This window comes from Muntiacus reevesi, chromosome 5 (assembly GCF_963930625.1).
Source record: "Muntiacus reevesi chromosome 5, mMunRee1.1, whole genome shotgun sequence".
NCBI lineage: Eukaryota > Metazoa > Chordata > Mammalia > Artiodactyla > Cervidae > Muntiacus > Muntiacus reevesi.
In genome coordinates, this window is record NC_089253.1 from 117,867,203 (window position 1) to 117,887,511 (window position 20,309).

A 20,309-nucleotide genomic window follows, 5' to 3' on the forward strand; every position below is an offset into this window, starting at 1 on the left:
CCAAAGGGAGTGATGGGTGTTGTAATGTCCACACAAACACCTTCATATGGATTTAACAGCAGCTTTATTCATAATCAGTCCTGGGTGTTCATTGGAAGGACTGATGCTGAAGCTGAAACTCCAATACTTTGGCCACCTCATCCAAAGAGTTGACTCACTGGAAAAGACCCTGATGTTGGGAGGGATTGGGGGCAGGAGGAGAAGGGGACAACAGAGGATGAGATGGCTGAATGGCATCACCGACTCAATGGACATGAGTTTGAGTAAGCTCGGGAGTTGGTGATGGACAGGGAGGTCTGGCGTGCTGCGACTCATGGGGTCACAAAGACTTGGACACGACTGAGCGACTGAACTGAACTGATGAACTAAACTTATTCATAATCACCAAAACTAGGCAGCTACAAGATGCCTTTAAATCAGTGAATGAGTATTCAGACAATGGAATATTGTTCATCACTATATTCAGACAATGGAATACTGTTCATCACTAAAAAGAAATAAGCTCTCAAGCTGTGAAAAGTCAAAGAGGAACTTAAATGCATATTAAGTGAAAGACACGATTTCAGATTCCAACTATATGATATTTTGAAATAGGTCAAATTGGGAAATTCCCTGTCAGTCCAGCAGTTAAGACTCTGCAGGGGACCCAGGTCTGATCCTTGGTCAGAGAACTAGGACCCCACAAGCCACGTGGTGTAGCAAAAAAAAAGCATTTTTTTTTAATGCAAATAGGTGAAACTATGAAGATGGTAAAAGGATAAGTGGTTGCCAGGGATTAAAGAGGAGGGAGAGATGAACAGACAGAACACAGAAGATTTTTATGGCAATGAAACTCCTCTGGATGATATTATTGATATAATAATGCAAACATGTAACTTACATTTCTCAAAACTCACAGAATGAAGGCCACCAAGAATGAACCCTACAGTAAACTATGGACTTTGGGTGATAATGATATATCAACGCAGGTTGTTAATTGTAACAAATCTGGTGCAGGACGCTGGTAGTCAGGAGGCTGTGCTTGTGTGGGACACTGAGTGCAGAGAAGCTCTTTGTATTTCCTGCCCAATTTTGCTGTGAACCTAAAACTGCTCTAAAAAAATAGTCTATTTAAAAGGGGAAAAATCCTCACAGAACAGTGAGTGATAACAAATGGCGGTGGTTGTTTTAAATCACAAAGCTTCAGGGCGATCGGTTATGTAACAATGGAGAACAAAGACACCCCATTTATGGAAAAGACTGATGATTAACTGCTAACACCCATTCTCTTTCTTTCCTCTTCTATAATAGAACCCTTCAGTTCCGCTGGGGGGAGAAAAATGGCCTCCCAACCAAAGATTACATTTACGAGCTTCCCTCACAGGTGATAGGTCCATAGGACTAGGTTCTAGGGAACAGTAGCTGGATGAACAGGATGAAGGAACTTTCAGGGTTATGCTCTGGAAGAGAGGATCTGTCCTCTCCCTCCCTTCCATACTTCCTGCTGGTAAAAAAAAAAAGAAAGTGAAGATGGCAGTTGAGCTGGAGCAGCCACCTCACGTCATGAGGGGGGAACCATATGTCAAGGATGGCAGAGGAACGTGGTAGAAGGAGCCAAGGTCGTGGATACCCTCCAGACACCATTCCAGCCCTGAATACAGTCATTGCAGAGACTGTGTTTCTGCAGCCAAGCCCGTCCTCTAAGTAATACCCCACATCTCACAGGGCTGCTCTAAAGATGGAATGAGACAAGGTCCAGAAAGAACCGAACAGGGAGCCTGACACAGAGCAGGTGAGCTCCACGCACATGGGCCCTGAGAGCTGAGAGGCTCCAGCAGGGGGATGCCGCTTCTTGGACGGCTTGACCCAACCGTCTTCATCTACTTTCGACGGTCAGTCTCTGCGACCAAGCCCACAGCGCTGAGCGGGACACGTGTAGAATGGGAGCAAGGCTGATCCTGCCGATGTGAACCAATCCCAGGGACCCGTGTGGAGGCAGCCACCCAGAGCTCAGCACTGCCAACCGTGCTTCCCCAACCTGCCTTTGCCGTTTTCAGTAAAGTTTACTGAAAGTTTACTGAAACCTGAGAGTTTACTTTCAGCAAACTCTCCTACCTTCCAGATGAAGTCCAGACTCCTCAGCCAAAGGACAGGAAATGGCATCCCACTCCAGTATTCTTGTCTAAAGAACCTCATGGACAGAGGAGCCTGGCGGGCTGCTGCCCATAGGGTCACACAGAGTTGGATACAACTGAAGCGACTTAGCCTGCATGCATGCATTGGAGAAGGAAATGGCAACCCACGCAAGTGTTCTTGCCTGGAGAATCCCAGGGACAGAGGAGCCTGGTGGGCTGCCACCTATGGGGTCGCACAGAGTTGGACACAATGGAAGTGACTTAGCAGCAGCAGCAGCCTCAGCCAAAGGAATACACAAGAGTCATTTACAACCTATCCCCGCTCCTTGATCAAAGCTCGACCCTTGGCCCCCTCCCTCCAAGCACCAGCCCTACCGACCGGTGCGGAGTTCCCAGGTCACGCTGTGTTTCCTCACACCCCAGTGGCATGGCACACATTTGTCCATTTGCCTGCAAACCCACCTCTGTCCACAGAGCCTCTGCCCTCTTCTCTACTTGGCTGACTTCTGTTCTTCCTTAAGACAAGGCTCTCCATCACCTCTAGGAAACTGTCCTTGGCTATGGAAGAGACCACTCGTGGACCCGCCAAAATTCTCTCTTCCAATCCTCCCCATTAAGGGAAGTTTTGTGCAGCTCACGGCCACCGAGCTAACCACCATATTTCCCAGCCTACCAGCTGGGGCCACGGGAATTGGCGCTGGTCAGCCGGTGTGAGCAGAAGTGACATGGCGATGTTTGTTCCAAGATGCTTTAAGGAAAGGAGGGTGCCCCCCCTTCCAAGGGCTTGGTAACAGTACCTCTTCAACACGTGCACAAAAGCAGGGCAGCCAGCAGGACAAGAAGAGGAAGGGCGTCCGGGCCTCCGACACCGTGGGCAGCCTCCATGTGTCGAGAGGAGCAGAGGCGAGGGGGAAATTGAAGAGCTTACCACTATTTATCAGTGCAAAGCACCTGCATGGCCTTCAGTGGCCACTGAACCAAACCTTCCTGCCTCAGAGGACCCGCCACAGGATCAACTCAAAGATCCAAGACTAGGGTGGCAACCTCCACTGACTCAGGTCATCGATTCAAACTGCCCAAGACAGGGGGAAAGCAGAGAGGAGCGCAGAGCGGAGCGCGAGCCATCCCGCGCGCAGGAGGCCGTCTTCCTGATCCTCCCCCTCCCAGCACTCCCGCCCCACCTTGCTTTCCTGACACAAGTTTAGAAAAACGGGGACCTTACCTCTGGAGACTCTGTAGACTTCATAGAAAGAATAGACGTGGAAGCCTACGGACGCTAACAGGTAAAAGGACAGTTCCCACCGCGGCAGCATCGCTCCACGCCGAGAGCTTCTAGGAAGAGAAATGGAAATAAAAGCCATAAGCCAAAAACATGACACTAGAGGACAACCTCTAATCACCGTCACCAGCCAGGTCCCTTGTGCCCCCAGAGACCGTCACTCATCAAGACACAACCCCTCCTCCCAAGGACACCTGCTCTGCCGTGACCTCATCCCGCCCGGTCACATCTCTCTCTCTCACACACACACACATACACACACACGTATCACACACACACATCTCACATACACATAATCACATCACACATACACACATCACACACACACATCACACACACACACATCACACAAATCTCACATACACATAATTACATCACACACACATCATAAAACACATCATACACACACACATCACATGCCATCACACACTACACACACACACAGCACACATGCATCACACACATATCACACACACACACATCTCATATACACATAATCACATCACACACACACATACACACATCACAATGCACATATCACACACATCTCACATACACATAATCACATCACACACACATCATACAACACATCATACACACACATCACATGCCATCACACACACACACCACACACACATCACACACATCACACATGCATCACACACACACACATCACACACATCTCACATACACATAATCACATCACACACACATCACACACACACATCACACATGCACATATCACACACACACATCACACACATCTCACATACACATAATCACATCACACACATATATACACACACACACCACACACATCTCACCTACACATAATCACATCACACACACATTATACACACACACATCACACATGCACATATCACACACACATCACACACATCACACATGCATCACACACACACATCACACACATCTCACATACACATAATCACATCACACACACATCACACGCACACATCACACATGCACATATCACACACACACATCACACACATCTCACAGAATCACATCTCACAGAATCACATCACACACACACACATCACACACACATCATACACACACACACATCACACATGCACATATCACACATCACACACATCTCACAGAATCACATCACATACACACATTACACACACATCACAAACACATCACACACACATCTCACACACATACATCACACACACATCACACACATCTCACATACACATAATCACATCACACACACACATCACATACATCTCACATACACATAATCACATCACACACACACATCACAAACACATCACACATACCACACACACATCACACACATCATACACACACACATCACACACACACATACCACACACACACATCACACACACACACACACATGCATCACACAATCACACATGCACGTATCACACACACACATCACACACATCTCACATACACATAATCACATCATACACACATCACACACACACATGATCACATCACACACACACATGATCACATCACACATGCATCACACACATATCACACACATACACACATCTCACATACACATAATCACATCACACACACATCATACAACACATCATACACACACATCACATGCCATCACACACACACACCACACACACATCACACACCCACACACATCACACATGCATCACACACACACACATCACACACATCTCACATACACATAATCACATCACACACACATCACACACACACATCACACATGCACATATCACACACACACATCACACACATCTCACATACACATAATCACATCACACACATATATACACACACACACACCACACACATCTCACATACACATAATCACATCACACACACATCACACACACACATCACACATGCACATATCACACACACACATCACACACATCTCACCTACACATAATCACATCACACACACATTATACACACACACATCACACATGCACATATCACACACACATCACACACATCTCACAGAATCACATCACACACACACACATCACACATGCACATATCACACACATCTCACAGAATCACATCACATACACACATTACACACACATCACAAACACATCACACACACATCTCACACACACATACATCACACACACATACATCACACACACACATCACACATATCTCACATACACATGATCACATCACACACACACATCACACACACATCACACATACCACACACACATCACACACACACACACACATCACACACACACCCACACCACACCACACACACACACCCCGCCTGCCCAGGATGGGCAGGTCTTTCCCTTTGAGCCCCACAGCCGCCCACCTGCCATCACAGGGTACACCAGCCACTCCTGTCCTCACTCCTGCCACACCCGTCTCCCCTGCAGAGCGGACCTTTAGAGAGCAGGGACCACCACCTCAGTCCACAGAACCCAGCACAGGCCACCGAACGCGGCAGGATGGGACCACTACATGCTCCAGGAACAACAGATTATTGTTCAAAAGCCTAAAGAGAAGAGAGCCCCAGGGACTTCCCTGGTGGTTCCCTGGCCACGACTCCATGCTCAGAGAGCTGGATCCCACACGCTGCAACTAGGAGTTCACACGCCACAACTAAAGATCCTGCAGGCAGCCAAGTAAATAAATACATTAAAAAATAAAAGCACAAACCATCTCCAAATCTCTTCGAACCCAACAGTCTCAACCTCCTCGTTCTCCCCTTCAAATGCCATCCCATAGTGGTTTATAAGACTGGACTGACAAAACCACTGTGTCTTCCATCTTCCGGGCGCTTCTTAAAGGGAAGCCAACAGCATGATCCCACTGGCCGCACTGGCAGAGGCTGAGTCACCCACTCTGTATATGCAGTCTCCCTTCTTGCCCAGGAACTGAATTTTTTATCTGGACACAAGGATACTGAGCTCAAACAGTGTATCCAAGGGTGGATATTTGAACAGTTCTGGCTCTGAGGCTGTGGTCATCCCCTTCCTGCTGGGTGGAGTTGGAACAACCACATTTAGACCAAGAGGTGAAAGCCACAGAGAAAAATAAGACAGAGGTGCCTCAGTTCCTGACTGCACGTACCACCCCACCCTACCCCCAAAACTACCCTGGACCTCTTATATCTCTGGACTTTACATGAAAGAGAAATGCATTCCCAGGTTGTGTAAGCCCATGCTGTTCTCGATCTCTGTTATGGCAGCCATGTCTATACTCTTAAGTAATAAAACGGGTAACAGGAAGTCCTAAAATTCTGCAAATTAAATGATCAGTTCCCAAATGACACAGAGTTAGCTAAATGTAAACCCCTTTATGGCCGTCATTGCTTTACTCAAACCTCTCAAATATGTCAAAGTCAAATTAAAACAAGAGCAAAATGTTAAGCCCCCAGCAAGCACTTCTAATACGTGATGGTAATGCCAAAACTCAGACCTCACGCATGAGCTCACTGTATTTTCACAAGAGTTGGGTGAAGTATGTGGAGCAAGGGAGACAGGCATTTATAGATGATGAATGTGAACACGGTGAGGTCATTCAATCAGAAATAGTGGAGCCGGGGCTCAAATCCAGGTCTGAGCCCCCTGGGCCCCCACCTCATCCCTCAGGGATGGAGCCTCTTTAGTACCAGTTCACAGAGTTACTTGTCCTCAGAGTCTGGCTCAGAACCTTGCCACTCACAAACCCCCTTCTTCAGGGAGTGAGAGCAGGAAGGGATATAAACTTTCCCCTTCATAACATATGAGGTCAGAAATCAGTGGTCCTCCACCCAGACGGCCCCCTGGTTATTACCTACAAGTTGCCAAGCCATGAGTTTCTCCTGCAGAGCTCCCAGAAGACCCAGAAACCGCCACTCGTACTTCCACGGCCAATCTCTCTAAGCCCCAGTGTTTCAACAACGCCTTCACAGGATCCCCTAGTACTTTTCAGAACCCCTTCGAGCTTCATACATCTCTGGTCACCCTTTATTTTTAAATACCTGGCATCTCCCAGAATATGTTAAGATTTCTTTCGGGGACTTTGTAGGAATATAGTTAATTTTCCATTTAGTGGCAAGCAAATTTCAACCTCTGGGCTTTTTTTTTTTTTACTTTTTGTTTTGTCACGGGTTACAGCTGATAAACAACATCATGGTCGTTTCAGGTGGAGAGCAAAGGGACTCTGCCATACATACACATGTATCCACTCTCCCCCCAAACTCGCCTGCCATCCAGGATTCCACAGAAGGCTGGGCAGAGCTCCCTGTCCTACATGGCAGGTCACTGTTACAAGCTCTGAGCTTTGTAGTCGCTCTCCTTCCCAAGGATGCTCGTATTACTATACTGGATAACTTCCTTCATCAGCAAAGAGCTGAACCCCTCTTCAAAAGCTACTGAAATTTGAACATAAATAATCTTGGAGAATAACTAAAACTTCCAGAAGTCCTGCACTTTTGAAGCTTTTAGTGAACATTCTCCTTTGAGGACAACTCCCCTACACTGGTGACTTCACTGTCAGAAAACTAGAAAACTCAAATGTTTTGTGACGCTGCTCTTGGCTATATCGTATATGTTCTGCAGACATACACACAGAGATGCTCAGTAATAAGCAACAAAGCGGACGGCTGTGTCCTCATATTTAACATTTGGGGACTGGACCAGCCTCCTGCTGACAGCACAGTAGTGGATTCTGCAGACCTGGGGGGTGACCGGGCTCTGCCAATGGCTCGGGAATTTAAGTGGGTCACAGCTTCCCAGACATGCTTCCTCATAGACAATTTATTAAGTGGATTAAATGTAAAAGGCGTACCCAGGGCCTGACACAGAGGAAGCACTCAGTGAACACTAGCTAAAATCCGTCCCAGCGGATCAGTTAGTGAACTGAACTGATCGGGAGCTTACCTGGCTAGAGCCCTGGGTTTCCTTCTGAACTGATGACCTCTAACTGACCGTCCATGGGGGAAGGGACTGAGCATCCCACCTGCTGCTGGGCCTTCTTCTGCTCATCAGCACCCCAAGAGCTTCTCCAATGTCTCACCCCCCTCCTGTCCCCACATCCAGCCCCAAGGCCACCCCAGACAGCAACAACGTGTCCTTGGGGACCCTCTGGAGAGCTTTCTGCCCAGTCTCTCTCCTCATCATCTCTTTTCTTTGCCCAAAAAGGAATTACATGCAGTACTCACTCCTCTTGCCTCATCGTTCACAATCCCAGAAATGTAACCTCAGAACACCGCCACCACACACGCACCCAACTTGTCCTTAACAGACCTTTCTTAATAATTCTTTTCAACTCTTGTCCACTTATCTCAAGAAGACTGCTCTCTCCAGGGCTCTCCCCACCTCTGTTCATTTCAGCTGTGCACTTGGAGAGCCAATCAGGATAGATATGATTCAAAGGATTTAATGACACAAGAGTATCAAAGAAAAGAAAGCTGAACCTTTGGGGATACAACTAGAATTTTTTTTTTAAATGTCCAAACTCATAAAGGTTCCTAAAGACTCAGAAAATTCTCAAGTTTCTAATGTTTCAATTTTCTAAATATGATTATGCTATTCTTTAGGCACAAGATACCACAATGAAATCTAAGAAGTCCTTACTCAAATGTGTAAGTGATGCCTCTCTTCTGTTTTTCATGCATGATTCAGGGCTGCAGCAACATTATCAGCTAAGTGGGCATCCAGGCGACGGCCCGGACTTCCCTTGTGGCTCATGTGGTAAAGATCCACCTGCAAGGCAGGAGACCCAGGTTCGATCCTTGGGGCAGGAAGATTTCATGGAGAAGAAGGGAATGGCAACCCACTCCATTATTCCTACTTGGAGAATTCCATGGACAGAGGAGCCTGGGGCTACAGTCCACGGGGTTGCAAAGAATCAGACATGACTGAGTTACTAACACTCACACTCTCACATTCAATAGCCTAGAAACTCATCACCATTTACATCATGATTTCTATAGGAAACGGCCAATCTACAACAACACGGCCTGTTTTAAAGTAGGAATCCACGTGATCAATCTATATTAAGGAGGTTGCATTACTGATGTGAGTGAGAGCTAAGGAGGGTTACGGGGAGATCTGATGGTGAAGACGTGTCTGAGAACACTTCCACTTCAGAGGGAATCCTCGTCAGGACCATGAGAAAGAAAAAATGTGTATAGTTTAGGAGCCAAGTGCCAAAGGGTCTTAAACCCATATGACAGTCAATCTTTGAGTGAAGCTTCAGGAAGATGATCTTTGACATGGTGGTAGCATCGAGAGGCAGGGAGGCCAGCGATTCAGGCCCTGGGTAGGAAGTGGAGAGAAAGTTCTAGAACCAAGCAACACAGAGTAGGAAAAATCAAGTTGCACATGGCATCAAACTAATCCAGGATCTGTGAGGTGGAATAAAGGACCTAAAACAGCATCTCTGAAGCTGTTAAGACTACATTATCTCAAAGTTAGTATTACTGAAGAGAGTAAGGAACTGGTACAAGTGAAGACTAAGAGAGAAAATGCATTTAAGATTAGGTCTTGGAAGAAAACCATGGCAAAGGTTTTCCTGGGATTAAGGGAAAGAAGTCAGACTGGATGAACAAGATTTCTCCACCTTGTATTAGGTATAAGAGCCCCAGGCTGAGTAGTTTCAAAAAGTACTATATTTATCCGGGAACCCTAGAACTCATGGGGCCCACATAATAAAATCTTAGCTGGAAAATAGCAAGACTTCCTCCACGAAGAGGGATTTTTCTACACTGAAACAACGTACATTTGCTTTCACGGTGTAATTTAACACTCCACCTGCTTTCAAAGATGCCATCCACTCTCATTCCCACCAGGAGGACTAACAGTTAGCTCTTTTTTCAGGGATCAGAGTCCTGCTCAGAGAAAAGGCACAGTCTGCCCAAGGACCCACAGAAGCCAGCAGTGAAGTAAAAAACAGAACCCAAGTTCTCAACTCCCACTCTCTCAGGCAGAAATCCTGTTCCTTACTCTTGGCAGAAAAGGACAGCTCACGGTGCCAAAGCCTGAAGTGTGCATACACACAACTGCTGTAAGATGCTTTTCCCCAGCAATTTCCAGTATCTTTTCAAAAGTCCTTTATCTTTACTGTTGCTAAGTACAACAAATGGATTCCAACACTTCCACTTTAAATTCCTTCCTGCTCCTCGCCCTTGGTATTTAGCATTAAATGGGCTCTAAATAAGCACCACAGGCTTCCACGGTGGCTCAAACAGCAAAGAATCCACCTGCAATTCAAGAGACCTGGGTTCGATCCCTGGGTCGGGAACATCCCCTGGAGAAGGGAATGGCAACCCACCCCAGTGTTCTTGCCAGGAGAATTCCACAGACAGAGGAGCCAAATACTCCCATGCACCAGACGACTTTAAAACAGCAACCTCAGCATGAAGCTGACAATCTCCACCACCATCACCATCATCATGCCCAACTAACTAAACTGAAATATTTCTCTACTGAGTTTACCCAGAGTTAAGTAACAGCTGTACTCTAACACTGGCTCATTAAGACCCAGATGCTGGGAAAGACTGAAGGCAGGAGGAGAAGGGGACGACAGAGGATGAGATAGTTGAATGGCATCACCAACTCAACGGATATGAGTTTGAGCAAGCTCCAGAAGTTGGTGACAGACAGGGAGGTCTGGTGTGCTGCAGTCCATGGGGTCGCAAAGAGTCGGACATGACTGAGTGACTGAACTGAACTGCACTCTAATAAGTGATATTGACAGATTACCTATCCTGAGAAAGCACTTTAAAAGTATTCTTTCACTTAATCTCCATAAAAGCTCTGAGGTTGGTACTTCTGGTACCCTCATTAACACAAAAGACTACCAAAGCCCCAAAGGATCAAGAAATCTGCCCCAAATCACACAAATCTAAGCAGCAGAGCTTAGATTCATACTCACCAAGTCTAATTCCAGAGCCTTCCTTCACCCACCTCCCTACTCTTCAAGTTTACCCGATTCATTTTTTTCAACATCTATGATGAAATCAATTCATCAAGAAAGCTAGAAGATAATACAAGCTATACACATACAAAAGAATTTAAAGTTATGTGTAATACAGATACTCCCCAGGAAGAAAATCAGTTAGATGTAATCCAAATACACAGGAAACAAATCTAACTCACACATTTCTTAAGAGATTTACTGAAGAAGACGAAGTAAACCAAACCAATTTACCTCAGATATAAGAGGGGAAAGTCAGCAGTTATATAGAGATAAGGGTTGAGTAAACTTGAAATAGTTCTACATTGAGGAAAAAATGAGCACTCTGGAAACCACAAAGTAATAAAGTAAATGAAACTCATGTCCACTGAAATGACAAAGGCATTACAGAAAAGAAAATGACACGGCAGAGCAATATTCTGGCACACGTGGGAAAAAAATGTTAGATTTTTACTGTTTTTCAGGTCCAACTTGTTGAAACAGAGACCTATTTTGTAGAATATAAATTACATGACTTCTACCAGAAAAACCAAGCCCAGATTCATGGTGTCTTCTCATAGTGTTCTCCCAACCTTGCTTAAGAGTCTCATTCGTCTACCCACATCATTCTACAGAGAAACACTTTCCTAAACCCAGAAAGGCTTCACCAATACATTGGAATGATCAGCTGTGATTGGAAAGGTCCACTGGGCTGGGCAAAAGTCTAATCACTGAATATTTAAAAATACATTATCACGACGTCCAAATATGCACCCAAATACTATGTATCAGCTGTGTGTCATTGTGCAATAAATCATTCCAAAACACGGTGGCTTAAATAACAAGCTGTATTCTCTCCTGGGATTCTGGGCGGTGGCAATCTGGGCAATCCTTCTGCAGATCTCACCTGGCATCAGTTCACATGACTATCACTGCCCTGGCTCAAGGCAGCTGGAGGGGACAACATGATCCCACCCACATGTCTGGCATTTGGTGCCAGCCATCACCTAGGTGCCTTACTTCTCCTCCACGTGGGCATGTGTCCTCTAGCAGGCCGGGCCTTGACAGCATGGTGGCTCCGGGGTTTTAAAAGAACAAAAGCAAGAGGGGCAAGCTCTCTTAAGGACCAGGCTCCAGAATTCACAGAACGATTTATTGGTCAAAAGCTCAGCCCAGACTCAAGGGGGAAGAAGGTTCCATCTCTCTACTGGAGGAGTGTGCGTATGTGAAGTCGCTTCAGCTGTGTCCGACTCTTTGTGACCCCGAGGACTGTAGCCCGCCAGGGTCCTCTGTCCATGGGATTCTCCAGGCAAGGATTCTGGACTGGGTTGCCATGCCCTCCTCCAGGGGATCTTCCCAGCCCAGGGACTGACCCACGTCTCTTGTCTGCTGCACAGGCAGGCAGGTTCTTCAGCGCCAGCTGGGAGTATCTTAAAAAGGGGCAGAGACATGGCTTACCACACCAGGATGTCAGAATTGCTAATAAGTAAAATCTGGAGACGCAGTGAGAAAACAACATCTCACAGGAGATCTTTATTAAGTAAAATGTCATAAAGGTTGAGAGAGACGTAGATTTTAAAGAATTACCTTCCCAAACCAAATTTCAAAATCAGTACTGTCACCTGGTCTGATTGAGCCAGTTTGGGAATTTCTTTTGTTGGGCTGGCCAATATGTTTGTTCGATTTTTTCTTCCCCACAAGATGGTACAGAAAAACCCAAACAAACTTTTTGGCCAACTCAATATAATACCCTACCTGACCATTTCCAGTAACACTGCAAAGCAGGGAAACTCTATTTCAAAGAAGTTCTTATTGTTATCTCTTTTTTTTTTTCCTTAAACTGAGTCAAAATCTGCCCCTCTATTTGTAAAAAGCATTCTGCTGCTAGTGTTACGGTACCTGGTGAAACTAAAAGCACCGAGGCAGAAGAGAGGGATAGTTTAAAGCGTGGGTCTGGAGACAGAATGCCGAAGGCTGAATCCCAGCTTTGCGACTTTCTAGCTGTGTGACCTAGTACAAGCTGCATGACCTCTCTGGGTTTCGGTGCCCTCACTTATAAAATAGAGATGGCAACTAGCTTCTGAGAGTTGCCGTGACAACTAAATGCATTTACAACGACATAGAACACTATGTTGACCATAGTAAGCTCTAAAATGCTTACTCTTATCGTCTTTAGTATTATTCCCACTATTATTAAGTATACTGAAAGAGTAATTCATTATTCTTGCCAATCATATTCATAAATACTGAAAGATAAAAATTAATGCCATCCACTCTACCCCAAGCCCTCTTCCAGGACAAACCCCCAGGCTGCCTTCAATCACTTCTTCTATGGCTTGGTTCCCAGACCCTTTATCAGCTGTCAGTTGTCTCTTCACAGTACAGGTACCTAGAACTGAACACAAAATCCCAGGAGTGCAGAGCCAGAGTAGAACAAGACCATCATTTCTCCTCTTGGGCAACTAGACTTCAAACGGTGAAAACTGAGACTCATTCCTTCATTCGACAAACATCAATGAGCTCCTACAGAGAATCAGGAACTGTGCTACTGGTGAAGACAAAATAGAAAGATTCCATCTGGAGGTTCCCCCAGATACGGCTCCCCTAGAAAAACGTCCATGCCCTAATTCCCAAACATGTAACTATGTTACCTTACATGGCAAAGGGACTCTGCAGATGTGATTCAGTTAAAAATCTCGAGATGGGTACATTATCCCCAATAATCCACATGGGCCTGATGTAAGCACAGGGTCCTGCTACGAGGGAAGAAGGCAGGTCAGAGACAGACAGGAGAGAGGATGATGGAAGCAGAGGTTAGAGGGATACGCTCTGAAGACGGAGGAAGGGGCCAAGAACAAAGGAGTGTAAGAGACAGAACATTAGCAAAGAAAAAAGACTCCCCCCTGCCCCCCCATCACACCGAGTCTTTAGAAGGAACACAGCCCTGACAACCCAGTTTGGACTTCTGATATCCAGAACTATAAAATAACCAATTTCTGTTGTTTTACGCCACAAAGTTTATGGTAATTCGTTACAGAAACAATAGGAAACTAATATGCCACCCCTATCCTCAATTAGTTCATGGTCAATTGGGAGGAAAGTACTTCATTAAAAGGATTTATAAAAAAACATCAGAATATTTTAACCTAATTGTTATAAACTAAAAACTTAAGCTGCAAGAAAATGAAACCTGAAAACAAAATTTTGTATTCCATTCTCAACTTAGCATTTTTCAACTTCCATCTCACACTGCTGTCAATCTTAATATCAAACATAACTCTAAGTCCTTTTATATGAACTGCCCTTAAGCCAGATCTCTGCTGTTAAAGATCGGAAGAAAAGGAGGCCAATTTATAAGCCCCTAGTTCAGAAAAGTCACTGATGTGATATTATATCCCTTTCCTGGAAAATTCTCAACCTATTCGAAGCCTTTTTAATCACCAGAATCATGCCTACCACATCTTACACTCCCCAGATTAGGGGCAGCTGAATGAATCAAAAATTTTAATAGTATATTTTAAGTGAATTTTGTATTAAAGTATGCTTAATTTTAAAAAAAATGTATAAGGCTTTCAAAAAGCAAACTCATTCCAGTAATTACTACTTAGATAAAAAACTGAATTCCCTCTCTGTCCTTTCAATTCCACTAAAGGTGACCACTAGCACGACTCCTAACACCCTAGTTTATTTAGTTTTGCCCATTTTTTAACTTCCCAAAAAAAATGGATTCAAAAAGCACCAACTCTTGCTGTGTCTACCCTTTTTTCAGTTCTACCATTGCAAGGCTCATCCATGCTGTGTGTTAAGCAATGATTTGTTCATTCTCATTACTGTGGGGTATTCTATTGTATAAGCAATTTGCTTATAATACACTTTTGTCCATTCTACAATTGATGAACACGTGGGTTGTTTTCAACTTCAAGCTATGAGGAATAATACTGCTCTGCATATACCGTTACATGTCTTTCGGAGCAAATGTATCTGCCTTAATGTTCAGAGTTTATCAAGAACGGAGTAGCTGAGTCATAGGAGATGCATCTGCCCAGTTTTAGTAATGATACTACAATACTGCAAAACAATTTCCAAAACAGTTATACTAACTTCCATATCCATCAACCGTCATGAATGAGAGGTCGAGTTTTCCATATTCTAACCAGTACTCAGCACTGACAGGGTTTTGTGATTTTAGCCACTCTGGTGAGTATAGAATGATATCCCATTGTAGCTTTAATTTGTAGTTCCCTAATTACTAATGAGGTTAATCCCTTTTTCATGTGTTTATTATGTATTTGAAAATCCTTTTTGGGAAGTGACTTGCCCATTTTTCTACTGGGCTATCTTTTTCTCAATGATTTGTGAAAAACTGTTTCTACATTCTGGGTATGAGTCCTTTATTGGATATAGCCCTTACAAATACCTTCACCCATCCTTCAGGTTGCCTTTTCTCTCTATGGAATCTTTCAACGAACAGTGGTTCTTACCAATATTTTCTTCTATAATTAGTGTTTTTTGTGTCCTATTCAATAAACCTTTTCATAAAGGCGTTCTACTTTGCTTTCTTCCAGAAGCTTTCTTGTTTCAGATCTCCCATTTAGCCGTATGACCTATCGATTAATTTTTGTATACAGGGTGAGGTAGATGATCAAAATTCACCTTGTCCATTTGGATATCCAATAGGCCCAGGATCACTGACTGAAAAGACTGTCCTTTCTCTAGAGTACTGCAGAGTCACTTCTGTTATAAATCAAGAGATCTCAGACCTGTGAGCCTGTTAATGGATTCTCAACCCAGTTCCATGGTCTACCTGGCATTGTATCCACACCACGCTGACAAACTACCCGCTCATCTAGCAGCTTAAGTCTTCCAAATTTGTTCCTTTACTAAGACCGTCTAGAATTTCCATATATATTTTAAAATTAGCTTATCAGCTATTTTTGAGAAAAAAATCTGTTGGGATTTCAATTAGGCTTATATTGAAACCACAGAGTTATTTGTGTAACAGTGATACAAAGAATTTTTATCACAAATGGGTACTGAATTTTATTAAGTAGTTTTTCTCCTTTATTCTGTGACTAAATTACAATTATTGATTTTCTAATGTTAGACGAAGTTTATATTCCTGGAATAACTTCAACCTGATCATGGCTTAGTGTCCCATAAATACAGGTATAGGTCACTAGATTTGATTTACCAATACTTCCTTTCAGGGTTTTTGTGTCTTTTTCCATGAGAGTCTGGTCTAGAGTTTCTTGTAACCTCCTTATCAAGCTTTAGTAACAAGGTTATGCTGGCCTCATAAAAGCAGTCAGGGAGTATTCCTTCTTTTTTATTTTTTTTAAATGTTTGTAATATTGCACTAGTGAAGCCATCTGGGCCTGGAAATTCTACTCTGAAAAGGTTTTTAAATACAAATTTATTTTCTTTACAGATATGGAACTACACAAATGTTCTAGTTCTTGCATCTTATGAGGTATTTTCTTCAGAAAACTTGTCCATGTCATCTGAATGTTCAAATGTACTACCATCAAATTGTTCACAATAACATCTGAAGATTTTTTTAAAACATCTGTAGGATATGTAGTGATAACTCCTTCTTGCCTGACACTGGTAACACCATACACCACTGGAGGGAAGGAAATAAAAGAAGACAGGCATGCATTAGATAACAGAACCACTGTGGTGGGAATATTCTCCACCAGAAGTACGTACAGCAAGATCAGCGCAGATGGAGCAGCTAAACAATCCAGCAATTCTCTTTCAACAACTTTGACCATCAAAAACAGCTGTGAACCTGAGGGAAAGGAGACAGGAACTGAAGAAGAAACAAACTGTAATGCCGCAGGGTGGCCAGCAGGAACGTGGAAGAAAAAGTGCCACTAAGCGGGGTTTGTAACCTAGATACCCAGCCCGCTACCCACAAGGTGTTCATGGTCTCGTGGATTCTACCTGTGAACCTCAATGCCCTTTTCTCATACATCTTTATTTTCACAAACCTCTGAAATTCGGGAGTTCATTTGATTATATATGTGGAGAGCAAACCATACTAGCAAGAGCATTTCCAGTGACTCTGTCACCAGTAAGAGTCACTGATTCTATTATGCCACAGTGCAGCTATTGCAAATACTGCAAAATATCATGTACACTGGCATCACTACTTTGAAATCCTGAGACCTTACCTGATACAGCAGGGGAGTTTTGATACTTAGTGAATTTTTTTTTTTTTAAGAAATACATTATAATTGTGGGGGTTTTGTACTACTCTGATTGCTGTCTCAACAGAATTTGTAACTATGTATTTTTAAATGCCTTTCACAAATTGGCTTCCCCAGACTTGAAAGAAGTCCATGGCAACAACAACAACAAAAAAAAGGGGGTAACGCACCCAACAAGGAATCAGGGATCTCACCCATGCCAGGGAGCTCCCAGGCAACAGTTAAGGGGCACCTCCCCTCGGCTAGGCCCTGCCCTGGAAGGAGACACAGATGAGCAAGGTTCACCCTGGCTGAAAGCAGTAGTCACTCAGTCTTCTGTCCACCTCTTTGTGACCCCATGGACTGTAGCCTGCCAGGCCCCTCTGCCCATGGAATTCTCCAGGCAAGAATACTGGAGTGGGTTGCCATTTCCTTCTCTGGGGAAGAGAGAGGAGACCCCACCCACGGATCAAACCTGGATCTCCAGGACTGCAGGTGGATCCTTCACCGTCTGACCACCAGAAGAGCCCATCACCCTGGCGAGTTCTGGCATTACCTACAGAGTTAACACCAACACAGAGCCACCCACAAAAATGACTGCTATCTCCAGAGACTCGGCCTTCAGCCTTAGTCTATAACCTACTTCCCAAGGGGGCAAAATAAACAATAAACAAAGCATAGGCTTTGATCCAGAAAGAGAAGTGCAAAGCCCGACCCCAACACCTACTCTCTGGGCTCTGGCATCTCCTCTAAGCCCTTCTTTCTTCTGCTGTGTCAAGGGTTAATACTATCCTTCCCGGTTACGGCAAGGTTTAGAAATACTGAATTTAAAGCACCTAACAAGCACATCATTCCTGTTACTATTAATGCAATCTTTCAGGTCAGAGCTCTGATCCAACACTTAATGACAATTATGGTCTGTCACTGAGACAAGAGGGAGGAAAAAATACAGAAAAGATGGACCATGAACACCGGAAGGAAAAAAAAATCATTCTTCAAAGTCCAGTATAAAGTCCCCTTCTCAGGAAAGCTCTCCCCCTCCTCTCCTAGTGTTCCCACAGCATATATCACGGGGCAGTAAACACGCAGCTCTGCGACTCAATGGAGGAGGAACACGAAAGAGTAAGGGACAGCAGCAATGAGTTTCACCCCCATACAATACAAGCCACCCTGGATGCCAACTCAGCGGCCTGACCGCCCTGATCCAAGAGCCACGAACCAATCAAGCGGTACATTTCCTAACGCCGATGCCATCCATCCTAGTACCTCTCCCGCCCGCTTTGGTACGAACTGCGGGGAGGAGGGCCTTCCCACGTAAAGACTGATGCCACCTAAAGGTCAGGCGTCTAAGAAAGGAGGGAAACTTGAGTCCGGAGAGTAGAAAGCAAAAGAAGTCTCTAACTTTGTGGGGGGTAGGGGGGGCGGCCCTGGAGCCGCAGCAAGTCAGGCAGGCGCACTTCTAAGACCGCCAAGGGGTCCAGCGTCCACGCTTCCCGCAACAGTGCCAATGTGGGACGAGGCCACGGAGAGGGGGGCGCTGGCAGGGGCGCGCACGGGCTCGGCCGGCCGCGGGGAGCCCCGCCTCGATCCCGGCGCACGCCCGCACCCTTTGTCTCCAGCGCGGGACCCGGCGCGTCCTCTGCCCCGCCTCCGGGCGCGCACGCAGGCACTGGAATGGGAAACGGAAAGCGTTTGGTGCGTTTCTTTTTGTTTTTCAACCTTAAGAAAAAGTCAACACCTAACTTCCCGAGGACCCTCCACGGTCACCAGCTACCAACCTCCGGCCGCGCCGGGCGGCGGCGATGTTCCCGCGCGCCCCCAGGTCCCCCACAACCCTCGGCACCTCCGTGGCGGCGGCGGCGGCGGCGGGCTTCTCGGGAAGCCGCCCTCTTCCCCGCGAGAGGCGGTTGGAGGCCCAGCCCCGCGCGCGTCCTCGGAGCACGTCCCCGCCCTCGGGCCGGCGCGCGCCGCTCCGGACTGCCGGGCTCGCGAGCGGGTGGTGCCCGCTGGGAACTGTGGCCAGCAGGCCGCGCGGCTGGAGCGGGCCAGTGGGAAGGCGGCCCGCCCCTCCGCACCGGGAGCGACCGGAGCCGGGCCACCGGGGTCCAGCCCCCGCTCGCCCGCGGGCCCAGGTGCCTGCGCTTAGCGGCGCGCCGATCTCGTCACCCTGTTTGTTAATTGCAGGCACCGATCGCTTCTCCACCCCTTGTTAATTGCAGCACCGACCGCTGCACCTCGTTTGTTAATTGCAGGCCTGCGGCTGCCAGCAGATTTAGACACGGAAGTCACCTGAAATCCGGCTCTAGTGGTCCCCACGGGCGTTTTGCAGGCTAAAGGAGGTAGCTTGGTGGGGTGGAAAGAGGGCGGGCTTTGCCGCTCGGGCCGCTTCTAGAGCTTGCCGTGTGAACTTAGCCCCTGTGAGCCGCCCTGTCCTCCTGTGTAAAGCGGAAATAAGCTTTCCCTGCTTTCCTGGAGAGGTAAGAGTGAAGACCAAAAGGGATGAACTTCGTGAACGGCAAAGCAACTTACAAGGAGGATCAGCCCAACGGAATGTTGTGTCAGTGATTTTGAATAGGTTGTAAGAGTGGGAGATCTGAAGCTGTCTTGGACCGTGAGTTCGTGCCAGGTGTTACTCAGAGGCCTCCAGTGCTGGGGCTGCCAGAGTTCCACATTTATCTGAGCTGGAGAATCATCTGGGCTCTTGTGAAAACTGCTGGCACTTGGACCCTTCTTCATGCCGAAAGAACCAGACTCCCCAGGGGAAGAGAGTCTCCGGTGGCTCTTTGATCAGATACATGTGGATAACTC

General features: G+C 45.9%; 1 protein-coding gene across 7 annotated transcripts in view; it reads right to left on the reverse strand.

Moving 5' to 3' along the window:
* The window catches only part of HHAT (hedgehog acyltransferase), a 344,241-nt gene extending 324,784 nt beyond the window's left edge, over positions 1 to 19,457 (reverse strand). For 3 of the 7 annotated variants that reach the window (XM_065936274.1, XM_065936272.1, XM_065936269.1), the window contains exons 1-2: positions 19,280 to 19,457; positions 3,337 to 3,446 (exon numbers count right to left, since the gene is read on the reverse strand). In XM_065936274.1, coding sequence (XP_065792346.1) covers positions 3,337 to 3,427 — 91 coding nt within the window. In that variant the 5' untranslated portion in view covers positions 3,428 to 3,446; positions 19,280 to 19,457. The remainder of the gene's footprint in view (positions 1 to 3,336; positions 3,447 to 19,279) is intronic. The other 4 variants (XM_065936275.1, XM_065936273.1, XM_065936271.1 and 1 more) reach the window with 2 other exon arrangements.
* Positions 19,458 to 20,309: the final 852 nt, after the last annotated feature.